Raw genomic sequence first — 17099 nt, 5'->3', positions numbered from 1 at the left:
TCTCTTTTATTAGATTAATATATAAAGAGAAATGCATTTATTATACGCATGCAGCTTGATGCATTTCCCAAAGTCTAACTGATATCCAGCTCAGGATATGCAGTTACTCACACGGAAGCCCCCTTATGCGTTTCCCATCACCAGGCCTGGGAGAAGCCCCTGTCCTGGCTCCTGCCTGATGATACTGCCAATGTCTGTACTTTAAACAAGTGGAGTCCCACAGTCCGTGTTCTCTTGAGCTGTTTGCTCGCCGTTCTGTTTGTGGGATTCACCCCTGCTACTGTGCGGGAGCCATGCATCCATTGCTGTGGTCTCCTGCTCCCCACGCTGCCTGCGCTTCATCCGCCTGGTGATGGCCTTGCGGGGACAGTGTTTCTCCCGAGAGCAGCCATTCAGGTGAAATTCATGGTGGAAAACTGTTAGCAGTGAAGGAGTTTGGCCTTTGGAAATAGTAATTGGTCAAGGAAGTGAGCCTTTCTCAGGCGGCTTCTCTAGAGAAAACAGAAAGTCTCATTTCTCGGAGTCAGGCCTGCAGGCCCGGCATGGCACAGGTCAGCTACTTGGCGAGGACATCCCTGTCCGCTGGGTGTCACCTTCAGCTGTGAGGTGGGCCCGGGCTGGCTTGGCTGAGTTCCTCTTGGCGAGGACGTCCCTGTCCGCCGGGTGCCAGCCTCAGCTGTGAGGGGCCTCCACTGTAAGGAAGCAGGAAACTTGGGGAGTGGTTTTTCTGGGAAGAGCTTGTGGTAGGAGAGGACGGGTGGCCTGGTAGCCCCTGCAGGGGTCCCGGCCTTCAGCACCATCCCTGGGGCACAGGGGAGAGTTCTAGAGCGAGGTCTCTGACTCCGGGTCTGTCTGGCTCAGGAGCGCCTGTTGCAAGTACAGGTGCTGAGTAGTTGGGCCCAGGCGTGTGGGGAGCGAGGAGGGGGGGAGTTCTTCGTTAAACAGCTGATCTTCTTCCCATTTCGTTGGGTGGGGGAGGGAGTGATCTCAGAACCCAGGGCCACGCTCAGAGCCTCGCCTATGGGCTCCCATGGGGTTGCCTTTCAGGAGCCTTCCTTTGTCCCCTGAAACGCAGGGGGCCGGCCAGGAGGGAGCACTGGGCGGGGTTGCTGCCCAGCACCGGCCTCCACGGGCCAAGAGGAAGTGAGGTCAGATTACCTGGCACGGACTTCGTTGGGTTTGGGTGCAATTCTCACAATGACCCTGTAGAGTGTTTCTAACCAACGAGGGACTGAGAGAGGTTCCATCACCTGCCCAGGGCGCGGCCAGTCCCACAGAGATGGCGCTGTAATGAGGCCCAGCCCTGCAGCCCCGCCTCGGGTGCCAGGCCTTCTACACGCTGCACTATTATTACTATTACTTCATTATTATTTCCTTTTACAGATGAGGCTGCAAAAGGTTAACAGTTCTCGCCCAGGGCACACAGCTGCTCAGAGTAGGAGGCAGTGCCCGCCCGCCTGTCTGACACCCTAACCACTGGCCTCTGCTGGTCCCTCGGCCCATCCTGGGGGTGCGCCCCAGCCCCACCCTTCTCCTCCTTCCCTCTGCTTCCCTCCAGAGTCAGCTTCCCTCAGTCTCCCCTGTGTGCACCCCGCACCTGCAGTGCTGTGGCCAAACCCAGGAAGAGGGGCCCACGGCCCCACAGAGCCAGCAGCAGCGCCTCCCTCACCCCTCTCCCTCCCACTCAGCTGTGTCTCTTCCCATCACACCACCAGCCAGAGCTGGGAAGGAACAGAGCCCTGAGCAGGGTGGCAGGGCAGGCCCAACGGGAAACAGCCAATGAAGAGGCTCTTGATGAACCTGGGGGCGAGGGCGTGGGGGCCGGGGGGGATGTCCCCCTGAGAGCCATGGCAGGAGGGAACCCCCCAGGTGCCTGCTGAGGACAAGGCCAGAGGCAGTGGGGGATACCCCTCGGCCGAGAAGGGGTCGAAGGATGGAGGGAGCCCCCCGGAGAGGCCAAGTGGAGGAGGACAAGGAGAGGAGAGGGCAGGCCCCTTGGGCCCCGCTAAGGCTGGGCCCGTCCACCATGGGCCTGACACATGGAGTGGCTACAGGTTACAGCCCCGGAACCAGCCGGGCCCAGGGCACGCTGAGAGGAAGGGTCTGAGGCCGGGCGAGGCGGGCCCAGGTGTCCGCAGTGTTAGGAGGTGGGGAGAGCAGAGGGCTGTGCTTTGGAGGAGCGTGGAGACGCCCATGTCTCCGCACGCTGCGTTTCTGGAGACAGAGAGCGACAACCATTCTGCCCAGGAAGGCAGCAAGCCCCCAGTTCTGCTCACGTCCTCCGTTTCCCCAAACTGCTTTCCACAGTGCGTGGCTGTGCCCACACCCAACAAAGAATCTGTGGTGAGGTCACGTGTCCATTTTTATCTGGCAATTTATGGCCCCCGTGCCCCGAACTCTTGCCGCCCTGGGCTGAGGAACATGTGGGAACTGCAGTTTGGCTTCCTTAGGTGAATCCTAGAATATTCCCTCATGTCACCCCCTGCTGAAGGTGATCACACTGCAGGGCTCAGGCGCCCGCAGGGTCCTTCCCGTTTAGTACAGTTTGTTAGCGCTCCTGACCGTGGGGTGGCCGGTGTGGGATTGTGGTCTCGTGAAGGAAGGCTGGTATTTCAGAGGCAGAGTGGGTTGCCCTGGGGGGCGGGGGGAGCTTGCTAAAGAAGGAGCCACGCCGAAACCGGTTTGGCTCAGTGGATGGAGCGTCGGCCTGCGGACTGGGAGGTCCCAGGTTCGATTCCGGTCAAGGGCATGTGCCTGGGTTGCGGGCATATCCCCAGTGGGAGATGTGCAGGAGGCAGCTGATCGATGTTTCTCTCTCATCGATGTTTCTAACTCTCTATCTCTCTCCCTTCCTCTCTGTAAAAAATCAATAAAATATATTTAAAAAAAAAAAAAAAAAAGGAGCCACACAGGCAGGAGTAAGATCCCAGCAGGGCTCGGCTGTGTGGCTCAGTGGTTGAGCATCGGCCTATGAACCCCGAGGTCACGGTTTGATTCCCTGTCAGGGCACATGCCTGGGTTGTAGTCTCCATCCCAGTTGGGGGGGGGGGGCGGGGGCGGCGTGCAGGAGGCAGCTGATCCATGATTCTCTCTCATTGATGTGTCTCCCTCTCTCTGCCTCTCCCTTCCTCTCTGAAATCAATTAAAATACATCTTTTAAAATCCTGGCAGGGAGTCCTGGGCCGGGTAGGTGGGAGGGTGGGAAGAGGTGGTGGAGGCTGAGGCTGGGTGTGGAGGGAGTGGGGGCCTCTCTGGGCCCCGTGTCCAGTGGAGCTGCGACACAGGCCTTCCCGGGCCCTCTCTCCGCAGTGTTCAGGGAACCCTACACCGTCCGGGTGGAGGATCAGCGGTCCATGCGTGGAAGCATGGCCGTCTTCAAGTGCCTCATCCCCTCCTCAGTGCAGGAGTACGTCAGCGTCGTGTCCTGGGAGAAGGACACGGTCTCCATCGTCCCAGGTAGGAAGACCGCGGGGCCACACAGGCGGGGCGGGAGGTGGGGGGGCGCGAGCGATGTCGCAGGGGTGCCGTGTGGGTTGTTGAGCTCCCCGAGGTCTTGAGCTCGTTCTGGGGAGCAGGTTGCTGTTGTTCTGGTGATGCTTCGGCAAAGTGTCTTCGGTCTCCGCTCGGTGCCCTCCGTGTGGGAGGTGCACAGCCATGTGCCAGCAGCCTCCGCCAGGTGGGTGGGGCCCTGGCCCCTGACCCCTGACCCCTGACCCCTGACCCCTGACCCCTGACCCTGGGGCTTTTCTCGCCCTTGCTCTTCAGGATCGGAGTTGAGGCTGGAAGCTTGTTTGTGGAGGTTGTGGGGAGAGGGGCGTAGAGGCTGGCGTGTGGCCCGTGTGCTTGCATTTCTGCAGGACCGTCTGGGGCTCCTTTCATGAGACAGCTGAGACCCCTCAGAATCCCGGCTGCCCGGCCCTGGGAGGGAGGTGAATGCCAGGTGGCAGGCTCACCTGTCGGGCTGCTGGGATGCAGCCTTCAGCATCGGCTCCTTCTCCTGGTCAGGGTCCCCCTTTGGCAGGAAAACAGGTCTAGAGACCCCAAGAGAGGACCCCAGTCCTCAAAATGCCCCCGGCCTCGTTACACACATGTCCCCTCGCCCCCCTCCCCGCTCCCCGTGGCCCAGGGCGCCCCCTTCTCCTTCCGCCCGGGACCTGGCTTCCGTTCTGTGGAAGGAGGCGCTTGGCCTGGTACCATGTGCCCTTCGGTGTTGACGTCCCCTCACTAGTCCCCCGAGGTGACGCGGCTGCTCAGGCGTGCGGTTCGTTGGGGAGGACAGACTTCCTTGCACATGGCCTCGGAAGTGGGCTTCCCAGTCCCGGCGCCCTGGGCCCCGTGGGAGGCCGTTGCACAGCCCGGGCTCCGGCCCCTGTCGGACCCTCCCCTCGAGTGGAGCCCGACCCGGGGCCTGAGGGTCTGGTGGCCCCAGGGCCCAGCTGGGAGAAGGCGGGCGCCTGGGCGTTCACTGCTAATATGGCAGCATCCTTTTTGTGAGACACTGACCTGTGTCTTTCTCTTGGTACATCTTCCTCCTCTCGCTCGCGAGCAGGTGGCAGGCCTGTCTCCGTGGCCCCAGAACCGGTGGTGGGACAGGAGTCCGAAGCCGCTTGGGCAGCTGCTCCCGCTGCGTGTGAAACCACAGGGAGTGGGAGAGGCTGGGTGCGCACTCGGGCTGGGGCGAGAGCCTATGTGGGCAGCACACGGGGGCGCGGGAGCACCAGAGACCTGGACGGTGCTGGAGAGCTGGCTGGGCCCCGCCAGGCGGCCACGTGCAGCTCCACAGGGTCTGGGACGAAGAGGCCGGGGCTCTTGTGTCCAGATGAGGCGCCAGGGGCACAGCCCAAAGGGGTGATGCCGGCAGCGACCATGGGCTGGTGCGGCCAGAGAGACCCTGGACCGGACCGCTCTGGGCGAAGCCCCAGCAGTGATGGGCACTGAATGTCTTGTCTGTGCACCAGGCAGGTGGAAGGGGATTCAAAGTCCTACACACTTGCTTTGTGGAGTAAGTTATATTCATTAAAATAAGAAGACAGAGCCCTACCGGTGTGGCTCAGTGGATAGAGCGTCGGCCTGCGGACTGAAGGGTCCCAGGTTTGATTCCAGTCAAGGGCATGTACCTGGGTTGCGGGCACATCCACAGTAGGGGGTGTGCAGGAGGCAGCTGATCGATGTTTCTCTCTCATCGATGATTCTAACTCTCTATCCCTCTCCCTTCCTCTCTGTAAAAAAATCAATAAAATATATTTTAAAAATAAAATAAGAAGACAGAGAAGAGGAGGAGGAAGAGGAGGAGAAAAAAGGAGAAGGAATTTTGAGTGCTACCTATACGCCAGGCACTGGGCTAAGGAACTTTCATGTAATATCTCATTTTATCCGTATAAAATGCTGTAAGTGTATCTTCATCCTCTCCTTTACGCAAGAGGAAACTGAGGCTCGAAGAAGTAAAGTAACTTCTTCTGGGTCACACAGCTAGTAGAGGGGCAGGGCGAACCCAGGCCTGTCTTCTCAGCCTGTGTAATTAATGCACAGGGAGCTCCCCTCCCCCCCACCCCCCGCCCCCCCCCCCCCCCCCGCACCTGCACAGGGAGCTGCCCGCCCCCCCAACCTGCACAGGGAGCTGCCCACCCCACCACCTGCAGAGGGAGCTGCCCCCCCCCGCCCCCCGCCCCTGCACAGGGAGCTGCCTCCACCCCCCGACCTGCACAGGGAGCTGCCCACCCCGCCCCCCACACCTGCACAGGGAGCTGACCCCCCCCCCCCCGCTCCCTGCCCCCGCCCCTGCACAGATGTCTCGGGGAGAGCGGCACGGTGAGGGCCTGTGTGCTGCGGGCAGCGAGGCTTCGGCCTCCTGAAGGGGAGAAACATCCGTTTGGCTTTTAGGAAAGGCTTTTGGAACCGAGTCGAATGCAGTGATTAATAAGCGTCTAGAATTTAGGACCCAGCTGCCTGGGCTTGAAACTCACTCACTGCTTACCAGCTGGGCAAGTCACTTACCATCTCAGAGCCTCAGTTTCCCCGACCGTAATGCAGTGAGGAGGAGGATTCAGTGCTTTAAGGAGGAGAAGCGTTACATGGAGTGTTTGGAGCCTGTGGGAGGCGTCGAGGACGGCCCTGCTCAGGTGCTGACCAGCGGGCGGGGAGCACCCCGTGCTGCTGCTTCCTGGTGGGCATGCGTGTTATTACGTAACAGGGTCTGTGTTCCCCGTGAGACTGAGCTTCCTGAGGGGGGAATGGGACTGCTTTTATCCACCTCCCTGGCTCCTAACACCTCCCCCCGCCTGGCACACCCAGGGCATTGCCCACTGACGCCCAGGGGTGTCCGATTGCACGGGTAGGGGAAGGCATGGGGAACAGCGTGGACAGAGGCAGGGCGTGGGGGAGCGACAGCCCAGCTCAGAGAGCGGACAAGGGGCGAGCTTGGCTCCTGGGCTCAGGAGCTGGAGGCAGCGAGCTGGGGGGCCCTTTACTTGGTGAGGCCCTTGCAGTGGGTGCTTCGGGCCGCCTTTCATGTGGGAACTGGGCTGTGTCTCCCAAAGGGCATAATGGTCAGTGGGTTTGCTGCTATCCTGCAGGCGCTGGGAAGCTTTGGTTCTGCGGGACCCGTTCTCTTCTCTCCTTTCCGCCCCTGCTCAGCCCTGCAGCCCCTCCATTATCATTCAAGACCTCTTTACAGCTACAGTTCGGATCCAGGGACAGACTCCCCAAAGCACACACCTCCAACCCCCACCGGAGGCGTCCCCGAAGCCAGCGGCCATGGCTGGGCGCCCAGGCTCTGTAGCTGAGGGCCCGGAACCTGGGCCCACACGTTGCCGGCTTTCGTTTTGGAAAACACATTCTTTACAGGATCTTTTCATAACAGTGGGATTCTCTGCCAACCAAGCTCACCCTGGACTGTGTGTGCGCGCGATTGTGTTGGCTGTGGGTTGGAAGGCAGCCATGCTGAGGGGAGACGTAATGATGAGGTTGCCTTGGGGTTAAGGAGGGACCCGGAGCCGGAGTTCCATTCCATCCAGGGAGCGTGGCATTGGCTCTGCCAGGCTGGGCTCAGCTGCTTCACCAAGCACAGGGCCAGCAGGAGCAGGTGCCCGAGGGCAGGAGGCGGGGCAGGGGCTGAGGTGGCCAATCAGGCCTGGGAGAGCAGGTGCCTGGGAGGAAGGGGTGGGTCCAGGCTCCTGCCTTCAGGGTTTCTCCAAGGGGCTTTGGCAGGAGGAATTCGAGGCTTGGGGCTACATGAGCTCTGTGCATTGGAACGTTGTTCCCAGGCTGGCCTCCCCGCTGCCCCCACTTGGGGGAGGGGGGCGGGGGGGGGGGCGGCACACAGGTGAGCTCCTGGAGCTGGCCCCTGACTCTAAGCCTCATGTTGGCTGTGCTGTCCCAGGGGTTTGTGGAGGCTGGAGAGCCAGCCCCCAAGTGCTGCTTTTCTGGAGCTACACCTGCCCCTCCCTGCACCCCTTTCCTTCCCTCCAAGCAGCCATCTTCCCTCCCTCAGGCTGTTTAAAGGCGTGTGGGCAGGAGCACAGCCTTCCACCTGTGCAGGCGGATCCTACCCTTACGTCCCTCCCGGGGACTTGGTCTCTGGGGAGCGGGCGGCCTGGGAGCCACAGGCCTGGGCTGCGCTCGAACACACCATTAAGGCCTGCAGCGAGCCGAGCCGGTTTCATTTCCCATCTGCACACTCACCATTACGATGCGTGTTATTGGATATAGAGATAAATCCGGCCCTGTTTCTAATAGCTTTTAATTTCCACCAGACCTGATTATATCGATGCGGGCTCCTGCGGGAGTTTCCCAGCATGCTCTTCCCCAGCATCCTGCGGCGGAGGTGGCCCGGCGAGGATGTTGGGACACGGCTTTACGCGGGCCAGATGGATTTGCTGCTGCCCTGGAGGCCAAGCCTGGATCTGCTCCCTCATCTATGGGAACAGGGCCAGGCCGGGGCACACTGGGCACCTGCGTGCTGGGGAGGGGGCGGCAGGGCAGGGAGGACTCTGGCCCAAGGGCTCTTTTCTGAAGGTGGGCAGTGCTCCCTGCCTGCGGCCCCTGTGCCCGAGGTGAGCACCAAGGAACCCCTGCCCATCCCCTCCCGTTGCCCCAGGGTTCCACATCGTTCATGGGTTTCTGCTCCTCTTTTCTCTGGGTCCTGCTGCACCGGGCCCGCATCGGTCCCCTCCTTCCGGTGCATGCCTCCCCCTCCTTGGCCCTACACTCGGGTCACGTGTCCTCTTCGGCGAGGCCTCACCTGACCCGGGCAGAACCGCTCCCTCCGGTTCGGCCCCTGCAGCGCTTTCTCTGCCTGTCTCCTGTTGTCGGCGATGTTCCTCTCTGTCCCTGTGCTGCAGGAGGGTGCAGCCTCATCCCTCACAGCTCTTCATCCCGGGTCCACAGCACCCGCCACAGCGTGACACGCGACGACGAATGATGCTCTCTCTCCTGTACTGAGACCTGTGGTCGGCGCTGTGTGCACACTCACACGTGTTGCCGCTCATCCTCACAGTAACTCTTTAAGAGCGACAACATTTTCTGTTGTGTTGGTCCTCCCTCCCCGGCCCTCACCACCCAATCTGATACGGAGGACATTGCGCTCAGGGAAGGGCAGTGCCTTGCCCAAGGCCACACAGCAAGCAGGCAGCTGGTGTGAGCTGGGATCCCGTGGGTGGCTCTGCCCGGCTGCCTCTCCAGGGCAGGCTTTCCTCTCTGTGGCTTCCTCCTGCGACTCTGCTGTTTAGATGCAAACCTGGGGACCTGGGCTCTCCACTGCCTGGAGGCAGGGGCCGTGCAGGCGAGGGCCAGCCCGTGCCTGTGAGAGGTGGGTGGATGCTCAAGGCCACTTAACCGTGGGGTCTGGGCCCCTGCTGGGCGCTGAGCACAGGCTGGGCCTGGCAGCGGGACCAACTTGGCCGTGACCTGCCCTTTGGCAGCGCCTGTCTGGGAGCCCCAGCACCGCCCCGGGAGAGGCTAGTGTGCAGGGGCTGGGTTCTGTGCGGGCCGCAGCTCGAGCTCACAGGGCTTTCGCAGGCCCAGGACGCAGGGTGGCGTGTCGGTGGAGGCGGCAGCACCGGCAAAGGCACGCAGGCCACAGGCGAGGAGGGTGGGCGCCGGGGACGCGGCCGGAGGGTGAGAAGTGGTGGGAGAAGGCTGAGGAGGACGCCAGGACATGGAACCCGTGAAGGCCCATCTAGTCCTAGAGAAAAGGACTCGGCCTGGTCACGGCGACAAATAGTGAGCGCACACGACGCTGCCAGGCGCTGTGCTGAGCATGTCGTCTGCTGGGCTCGTTTCATCCTCGCGGCCACTGGAAGGTGAGGGGACCGCTGGTCCCCATGTTACGGACGAGCGGGCAGAGGCACAAGGAAGCGCGTGCGCTGGCTGAGTCGGTGAGGCAGCCCGCAGTCGGCCTCCACGCAGACCCCACTGCCTGCGCCCCAGCGTTGCACTGTGTTGCCTCACAAAAGTGAGCGCACAGAACATACACATTCTGCAAATTGTCAGAGTAAGAAAACAACACATGTGAGACTGGGCGGGTATCTGAGCGGACGGCTCACCACGAGGCCGTGGGCGTGGCAGGGAGGAGCCAGGCTGCAGAGTCCGCTGGTCGTCATTGGCGACCCTGGCAAGCTCCTTTCAAAGCCCCAACTTACTCACCTGCGAAGCGGGGACACTGAGACCGTCCCACATGGAAGTCTTTAGATGAAAATTAAGCCTCCGGAGAGACGCCTTCTCGGATGGAGGGGCGGCCTAAGCCCAGCAGGGACATGGCCACTCAGCTTCCTGGCATTGCCTGACCCGGGCTCTGCTGCCGCCTCTGGGGGCTGGGGAGGCAGAGCACAGGGGGGCCAGGGGCCAGCCACCGAGAGCCGAGTGCTGCTGGGTCGCAGATTCGAGAACGGCTCCCCTGAACGTGATCTTGAGAAAGCTGTGAGCAAGGGGCTGGGTCGGCGACCACAGCGGTTTTTTATTTCAAACAGGCCGTGGCTCTCTCTATCTGGGCAGAAGGAGGGAGACAGTGGCCGAGATGTGGTGTCGTTAATCTGCATCCACTCGTGCCTTGTGTGATTCCTGCTCACACTTCTGTTTAGGTCCAGAATGAGGGGTGTGGTTTGCCACCAACTCGGCAAAGATCAGCTCTGCAAACCACCTGGTCTCCCCTGCTCCCAGCGCTCAGTCCCTGCCTGTGAATAACCAGCGTCTCCGTAACCGCGCCGTTTGCGAGGCGCTTCCCCATGGCCTCCCCTGCTCCTCCGGTAACCCTTACCTTCCCCGCTGCGGACAGGGAGGCGGGCGCAGAGAGGCCGGTGACTGGCGCAGTTAGAGGAGCGCGGAAGGGAGGGAATGCACCGTTAAATCCACGTGTGTGCAGGCCCCGTGGCAGTTCCCCGACGTCCTCTCCTTTAACCTTCTCTGAGCCCCGGGAGCGGCCTCGGCCCCATTCTCAGGTGGAAAGGGAATGTGACTCGGGCCAAGCAGGCTGCTCCCGGCCACGCCGCCGCCCGACGTGCTTGGGCCCAGAGCTTTGTCCCCGAAGCCCAGCCTGAGGCCTGTCGCTAACTGTTTGGTGTGGTGGGACGGGGGTCCGATTCAGGCAGCCTTGTTTTCTTCCTGGGGCTGCAGAGAGAAAGTCCCCTTCCTCGTGCCTTAAACACAGTCTGGCCCCAGCCAGCGTGGCTCAGTGGATAGAGTGTCAGCCTGCAGACTGAAGGGTCCGGGTTTGAGCCTAGTCAAGGGCACAGGCCTGGGTTATGGGCTCCTCCCTGGCCCAGGCCTGGTCAGGACACGCTTAGGAGGCAACCGGTCAATGTGCTTCTCTCACATCAATATTTTTGTCTATTTTTCCCTCTCTCTTCCTCTCTCTCTAAAAATCAATGGAAAAATATCCTTGGGTGAGGATTACAGAAAAAAAAAAAAAAGAAACACACACACACACACAATCCGGTTTGCAGGTTAGAGATGACAAGGAGGCACTCCGAAGGGGCGAAGGGATTCTCTGCCCAGCCAGGCGGCCTAGCCTGAACTCATCATCGTGGTTGAATAAGGTTAGTGAGGGAATAAATGACAAGCATTGAGCTCTTCTGCTTCAGGGCTTCCCGCGCGCGGTTTCCCTTCATCCTCACGTGTCCTGTGCAGCGGGCACCATTATTGTCCCCATTTTGCAGATGAGGAGCCTGAGGCACAGAGTCTTCTGCTCACCTGCCCAGGGCCATAGAGTGCGGCGGGAGGGAGCCGGCGCCGAGCCCAGAGGGTGTGACGGGAGCTCTTGGAGATGACGTGAGCCGCCTCTCACATTGTGCCCTGCTGCCTGTGCCACCTTTCATGTGTAGAGGGCCCTCGGCTTACACAGCAGTTCACAGGCAACGCATTGAATCCAACCCCAGCCGAGGGAGACATGTGCTTGACCTCACTTCACAGACAGGGAAACCAAGGCCCGGGTGGTGGAGGGGTCTCCCCAAGGCTGTGCAGCCAGGGAAGGGGCCACCGGGCTCTGGGTTAATGCCTACACTTTCCTTGTGCCCTGGCCAGCGGGATGCTTGGCATCTGCATGCCTGTCAGTGGCTCCAGCAGTATACGCTGCAGCTCCTGAGACGGGCAGACGTGTGTGTGTGTGTGTGCATGTGTGTGCATGTGTGCGCATGTGTGTGCGTGTGTGCGCGTGTGTATGTGTGTGTGCGTGTGTATGTGTGTGCATGTGTGTGTATGTGTATGTGTGTATGTGTGTATGTGTGTGTATGTGTATGCGTGTTTGTGTATGTGTGTGCGTGTGTGTATATGTGTATGTGTGTGTGCATGTGTGTGCATGTGTGTATGTGTGTGCATGTATGTGTGTATGTGTGCATGTGTGTGTATATGTGTGTGTATGTGTGTATGTGTGTGTGCATGTGTGTGTATGTGTATGTGTGTGCGTGTGTATGTGTGTGCATGTGTGTGTGTGCATGTGTATGTGTGTGCATGTGTGTGTATGTGCATGTGTGTATGTGTGTGTGTGTGTATGTGTGTGCATGTGTGTGCATGTGTGTGCATGTGTATGCGTGTTTGTGCATGTGTGTGCGTGTGTATGTGTGTATGTGTGTGTGCATGTGTGTGCATGTATGTGTGTATGTGTGTATGTGTGCATGTGTGTGTATGTGTGTGTATGTGTGTGTGCATGTGTGTATGTGTATGTGTGTGTGCGTGTGTATGTGTGTGCATGTGTATGTGTGTGCATGTGTGTGTGTGCGCGTGTGTGCATGTGTGTGTATGTGTGTGTGCGTGTGCATGTGTATGTGTGTATGTGTGGTGTGTATGTGTGTGTGTATGTGTGTGCGCATGTGTGTATGTGTGTGTGCATGTGTGCATGTGTGTGTATGTGTGTATGTGTGGTGTGTGTATGTGTGTGTGTGTGTATGTGTGTGTGTGTATGTGTGGTGTGTATGTGTGTGTGTGTGTATGCTCGCGGGCATGCACGTGCATCAGGTGCCGCTGGCTGTGGGCACGTGCTGTGCTTTGCTTTCCCATTTAGTCCATGGCAGGCGCTACATTTACAGAGCGCCCACTGGGCAAATTTCAGCGGATGTAAGACAATTGCAGGCCAACGTGGTGCCCAGATCATGCCGTGGCAGCGGGCGGGAGCAAGCGGCGTTGTTTGGTTAAGTTGGCACCTCTGTAAGTTACCCTGGAATCAGAGCGGAATTCTTTACAGAAGGTTATGCTACACATAACTCATTGTTGGGCCGCCTCGTTGTTGTTTAATGCCCACCTCACTGCGCTGTGGGCTAAGAATGTGTGTTTAGTGAAGTCAAGGGTTGCAGGGAAATGATAGGGTTTTCAACAACCCATTTGCTTGGCTGGTGTTCACATCAGAATCCATCTTGCTTTTAGTTCTCAGTCTCATTGCAAACATACAGTATTGCTTGCCGAGTTCTGGCGTTTAATGCAGAGTAGCATTTATTCAGAAGGAGCCAGCGGTGCCTGCAGAATGGGAGAGCTATGTATAGATGGCACTTCCTGCCAAGCCTGTGGTTTTGAACTCTGTTGCGTATCAGCGAGACTTCGCTGCCAGAGCTGGAGTCACGCTGGGGACAGGACTATGGCTCCGGGCAGAGGCCTGCACAGGTGCCGTGGGGATCTGCGTCCGCCTGCCCGTAGCCCGGGGCCTCGCTGCTCCAGCACATGGCAGGCACTCAGACTATGGTCGTCAGTTGCCCGGAGGAACATTTAACAGCAGGCGATGGACCATCAATTCGGTTGTAAAGGGGATGGACTAAAGGAAGAGAAGGGTGTGACTCTGGGGCTGCTAGAATAAAGTCCTCATTTGCTCCTGTTATGCCCCAAATCAGCAGGGCTTGCTTGGAACCCCTCTTTGATGGAAAAGGTGTGTTGCAAAGCTACAGGGCATGAGCTATGGCCTCAAGGACGTAGGGTCAAATCCTGATCCTACTCCTTACTTACCATATGATCCTACATAGGTCCTTGAACCTGTCTGAGCTTCAGTTTCCTCAAAGAGAGGATTAGAAAATACGTACTTTTTCTATGTAGGAAAACATATTTTCCACGTTACCTTATATTTTCCTGTATAGATATGTTTTCAATAAATAGGTTCTCTATATGTAGGTTTCAGTTTTTCCTAGTGCTGAGCAGACAGACACATGGCAGGATTAGTCATTATCTCCTTGTGACCAGGAAGGGAGGGGGAGTGAATTTCCAGGAGTGAGCATCCAGGTGTGAACATCCAGGAGTGAGCATCCAGAAGTAAGCATCCAGGAGTGAGCATCCAGGTGTGAGTACACTGGTGTGAGCATCCAGGAGTAAGAATTCAGGAGTTAGTACACAGGTGTGAGCATCCAGGAGTGAGTATACAAGTATGAGCATCAGGTGTGAGCATCCAGGAGTGAGTACAATGGTATGAGCATCTAGGAGTGAGCATCAGGTGTGAGTATACATGTGTGAGCATCCTGGAGTGAGCATTATGTGTGAGTACACGGGTGTGAGCATCAGGTGTGAGTATCTAGCAGTGAACATCATGGTGTGAGCACATCCAGGAATGAACATGTAGGTGTGAGCACATCAGGAATGAACATCATGGTGTGAGCACATCAGGAATGAACATCATGGTGTGAGCGCATCAGGAATGAACATCATGGTGTGAGCACATCCAGGAATGAACATGTAGGTGTAAGCGCATCAGGAATGAACATTTAGGTGTGAGCACATCAGGAATGAACATTTAGGTGTGAGCACATCCAAGAATAAACATGTAGGTGTGAGCACATCAGGAATGAACATGTAGGTGTGAGCACATCAGGAATGAACATTTAGGTGTGAGCACATCAAGAATGAGCATCATGGTGTGAGCGTATCAGAAATGAACATGTAGGTGTGAGCGCATCAGGAATGAACATCATGGTGTGAGCGCATCAGGAATGAACATGTAGGTGTGAGCGCATCAGGAATGAACATGTAGGTGTGAGCACATCAGGAATGAACATGTAGGTGTGAGCGCATCAGGAGTGAACATCATGGTGTGAGCACATGAGGAATGAACATCTAGGTGTGAGCATGTAGGTATAAGCATTAGGTGTGAGCATATTGGAGTGTGAACTTGGCTGTTATCATCTTGGGGGTAGTTTGGCTTTTAGGGCTGTGGGCATAAGGTTGGGTGACGAGAAATCCTTATAGGCAGAGGCAGGCTAAGCTCTGTGACTCCACAGGCAGAAGCCTACTCCCTAAGCTTTGACCTTGGCCTTTGTGTCCTACCGCGTGTTTCTGTGCAGGGTCCTCAGGAGCTCAGGCAGGTGTGTTACTGGCTGCCCTGCCCCCTGTGCAGTGACTGCTGGGCTGGGTGGAGGTGGGAGCAGCCCTCTGCATGCCAGGGCAGGGGCAGGAGGGCCCAGAGGCCAGCTTCACTATGGCCTCAACTTCGGAAGTTTCCCTCTCACACCTAGCGATCCCTCCCTGCACTCCAGGGTCAGAGCAGATCTGAATCCCCATGTCTTAGGGACCTGTAATCTGCCAGAATTCTGGAGTCTGCTGATAAGCAGATGGCAGGGTGGGGGCAGATGGCTGTGGCAGTGAGTGGCAGGGGCTGGGAGTGGGGACAATGGTGGAGTGTGGGCTCCGAGATCAGCTCTGTTGGGCCCTGAGGTCACCAGGCAGGGGATGACCTTTGTCCTCTGTGCGACGGTCTGGTGGGCTCTTAGGCCATGTGAAGCAGAGGAAGAGGAAAGGGCTGTATCTAGAATATTCCGGAGAATGGTCTTCCTGACATAGGCCTAGGGGGGCAGTTGTGCAAGGCCTGATAGATGCACACCCTCGGGCCTGCGCCCAGGCAGGGGCACAGAATCCGTCAGGCTGTCACTGGCAGTGCTGTGCTCTATGTCGACTTCGTCCCCTGGATGTGTGGAAATGGCCGTGTTGGCACAAGCAGCGACTGGCTGGTGAATTTTCAGTTCATTATTTAGTTTAGCAGATGCTTTTTGAGCACTTCCTGTGCACAAGATGCTGTTGTGTAGACAGTGATTCCCAAGAGCCTTTGCTTGGGGATATCAAAGGGTTTGGAGAAATTCCTCTTCCCACACCTCCAAAGGAACTCATTCAATGAAGATATGTGTGCATATGTGTGAGTAAGTGCGTTGTGTAATTTGTACACAATGGGTATGTCCATCTGTGCACTCACACTCACAGCGTTTACTGTGGAGGGGAGATAGACCCCCCGAGCGCCTGGAGCGGGGCCCGAGGCAGGTGCCTTGGCCCCTGATGTGTGGGCAGGAGCAGCGCCCGCAGCAGCCGGCTTGTGTGTCTGGTGAGAGTCCCGGGGTTGGCCTTTTCTGCTGGACGGAAAGGACAGTTCCTCATTTCCCCTCGTCTTCCGGGTCCATGAGGGTGGCCTCGGTCTGCTGAGCTCTGTGGACAGCCTTGGATCGGTCACTATTGCCGAGGCCTGTGGCGTGTGGGGAGGGGGCAGCGGCCAGGGAGACACGGCCCTGCCCTCGAGGGGCTTGCTGTGAACAGGGAGGGAGCTCTTGGGGTGCAGATGCCCCCACACGAGGCAGAGTGAAGAGGACACAGAGGGCACCGCCTCTTCTGCGATGAGGTCAGGCTCAGCGTGGGAAGTGGCACTGCCCTTAGGTCCTGGAGGAGGACTCGGCCCGGCGGCTCAGCTCCTGCAGCGCTTTTCAGCCCGTGGCTCTAGAGTCTACTCACCCGGGAGCTTTTCAAAACGCTGCTGTCCGAGACCTACCCCCAAGAATCGAGTTAGGATCCCTGGGTGTCGGACACAGGCAGCTGTATTTGTGAGAGCCCCGAGGTGGTTCTGGTGAGCAGCCCCAGGTGGTTTGGTGAGCAGCCCAGGTGGTTTGGTGAACAGCCCAGGTGGTTCTGGTGAGCAGCCCAGGTGGTTTGATGAGCAGCCGAGCTTCAAAGCCCTTCTCTGCACCCAGGAGGCCGCTGGGTGAAACCCTGGCGCTCTGAGAACCGAAGCTGAGCTCTGGGGTGAGCAGCCCGTCTGACGGGAGCTCAGGGTGGGGTGACTGAGGCTGCACTGAGCTGTATGTTCCTAATGGAATGGGGAGCCACTGAAGGTGTGAGCGGGGATGGTCTGGAAGGACTTCAGAGAGTGGTCTTCAGTGATTAAGGATGTTCCCAAACCCCTGGAGATGAGCCCTGCTCAGCCTCCTGGAGTCCCGGGAACGGGCGCTGGCCATGCCTGGGCGGGTGGGCTGCAGACAACCTCCCCACATGGCCATCCGTTTCCTGTCCCTTCCCCGGCGGGCACCTGTGGAGCTGGCCAGAGAGCCCTGCGGAGGAAGGGCCCGCAGTGTCACACCCGGAGTGTAAGCAGGAGGGGAGCTACGGCGAGCGGCACAGGTCTTTCTCTAGAACTCCAGTGAGTTAAACACTCCGTGCCTGCAGCGTACAGCACTTGGCATGTCACACGTCGACTCTCATCACGATTCTGTGCAGCAAGGAGCAGTTATCCCCACTCACAGATGAGCGAACAGAGGCTCCGAGAGGCTCCGTGCCTTCGCGCTGCTCCCTCGCTCACTCCTACCCCGGAGGAGAAGCCCTTCACGACAGCAGGGCTGTGGCCAGGCACTGCGCAGGCACTGCCCACGTGCCTCCCACGTTGTGGG

The 17099-nt window shown here is 58.5% G+C and overlaps 1 protein-coding gene across 1 annotated transcript in view; it reads left to right on the top strand.

The window, feature by feature from the left end:
* DSCAML1 (DS cell adhesion molecule like 1) overlaps positions 1 to 17099 on the top strand; it is a 320664-nt gene that overhangs the window by 19663 nt on the left and 283902 nt on the right. The window contains exon 3 of the mRNA XM_081098463.1: positions 3310 to 3456. Within this exon, the coding sequence (XP_080954589.1) occupies positions 3310 to 3456 (147 nt within the window). The remainder of the gene's footprint in view (positions 1 to 3309; positions 3457 to 17099) is intronic.

This window comes from Myotis nattereri (genome assembly GCF_964212035.1).
Source record: "Myotis nattereri genome assembly, chromosome: 9".
Lineage (NCBI taxonomy): Eukaryota > Metazoa > Chordata > Mammalia > Chiroptera > Vespertilionidae > Myotis > Myotis nattereri.
This window is presented reverse-complemented; position numbering and strand designations above follow the sequence as displayed.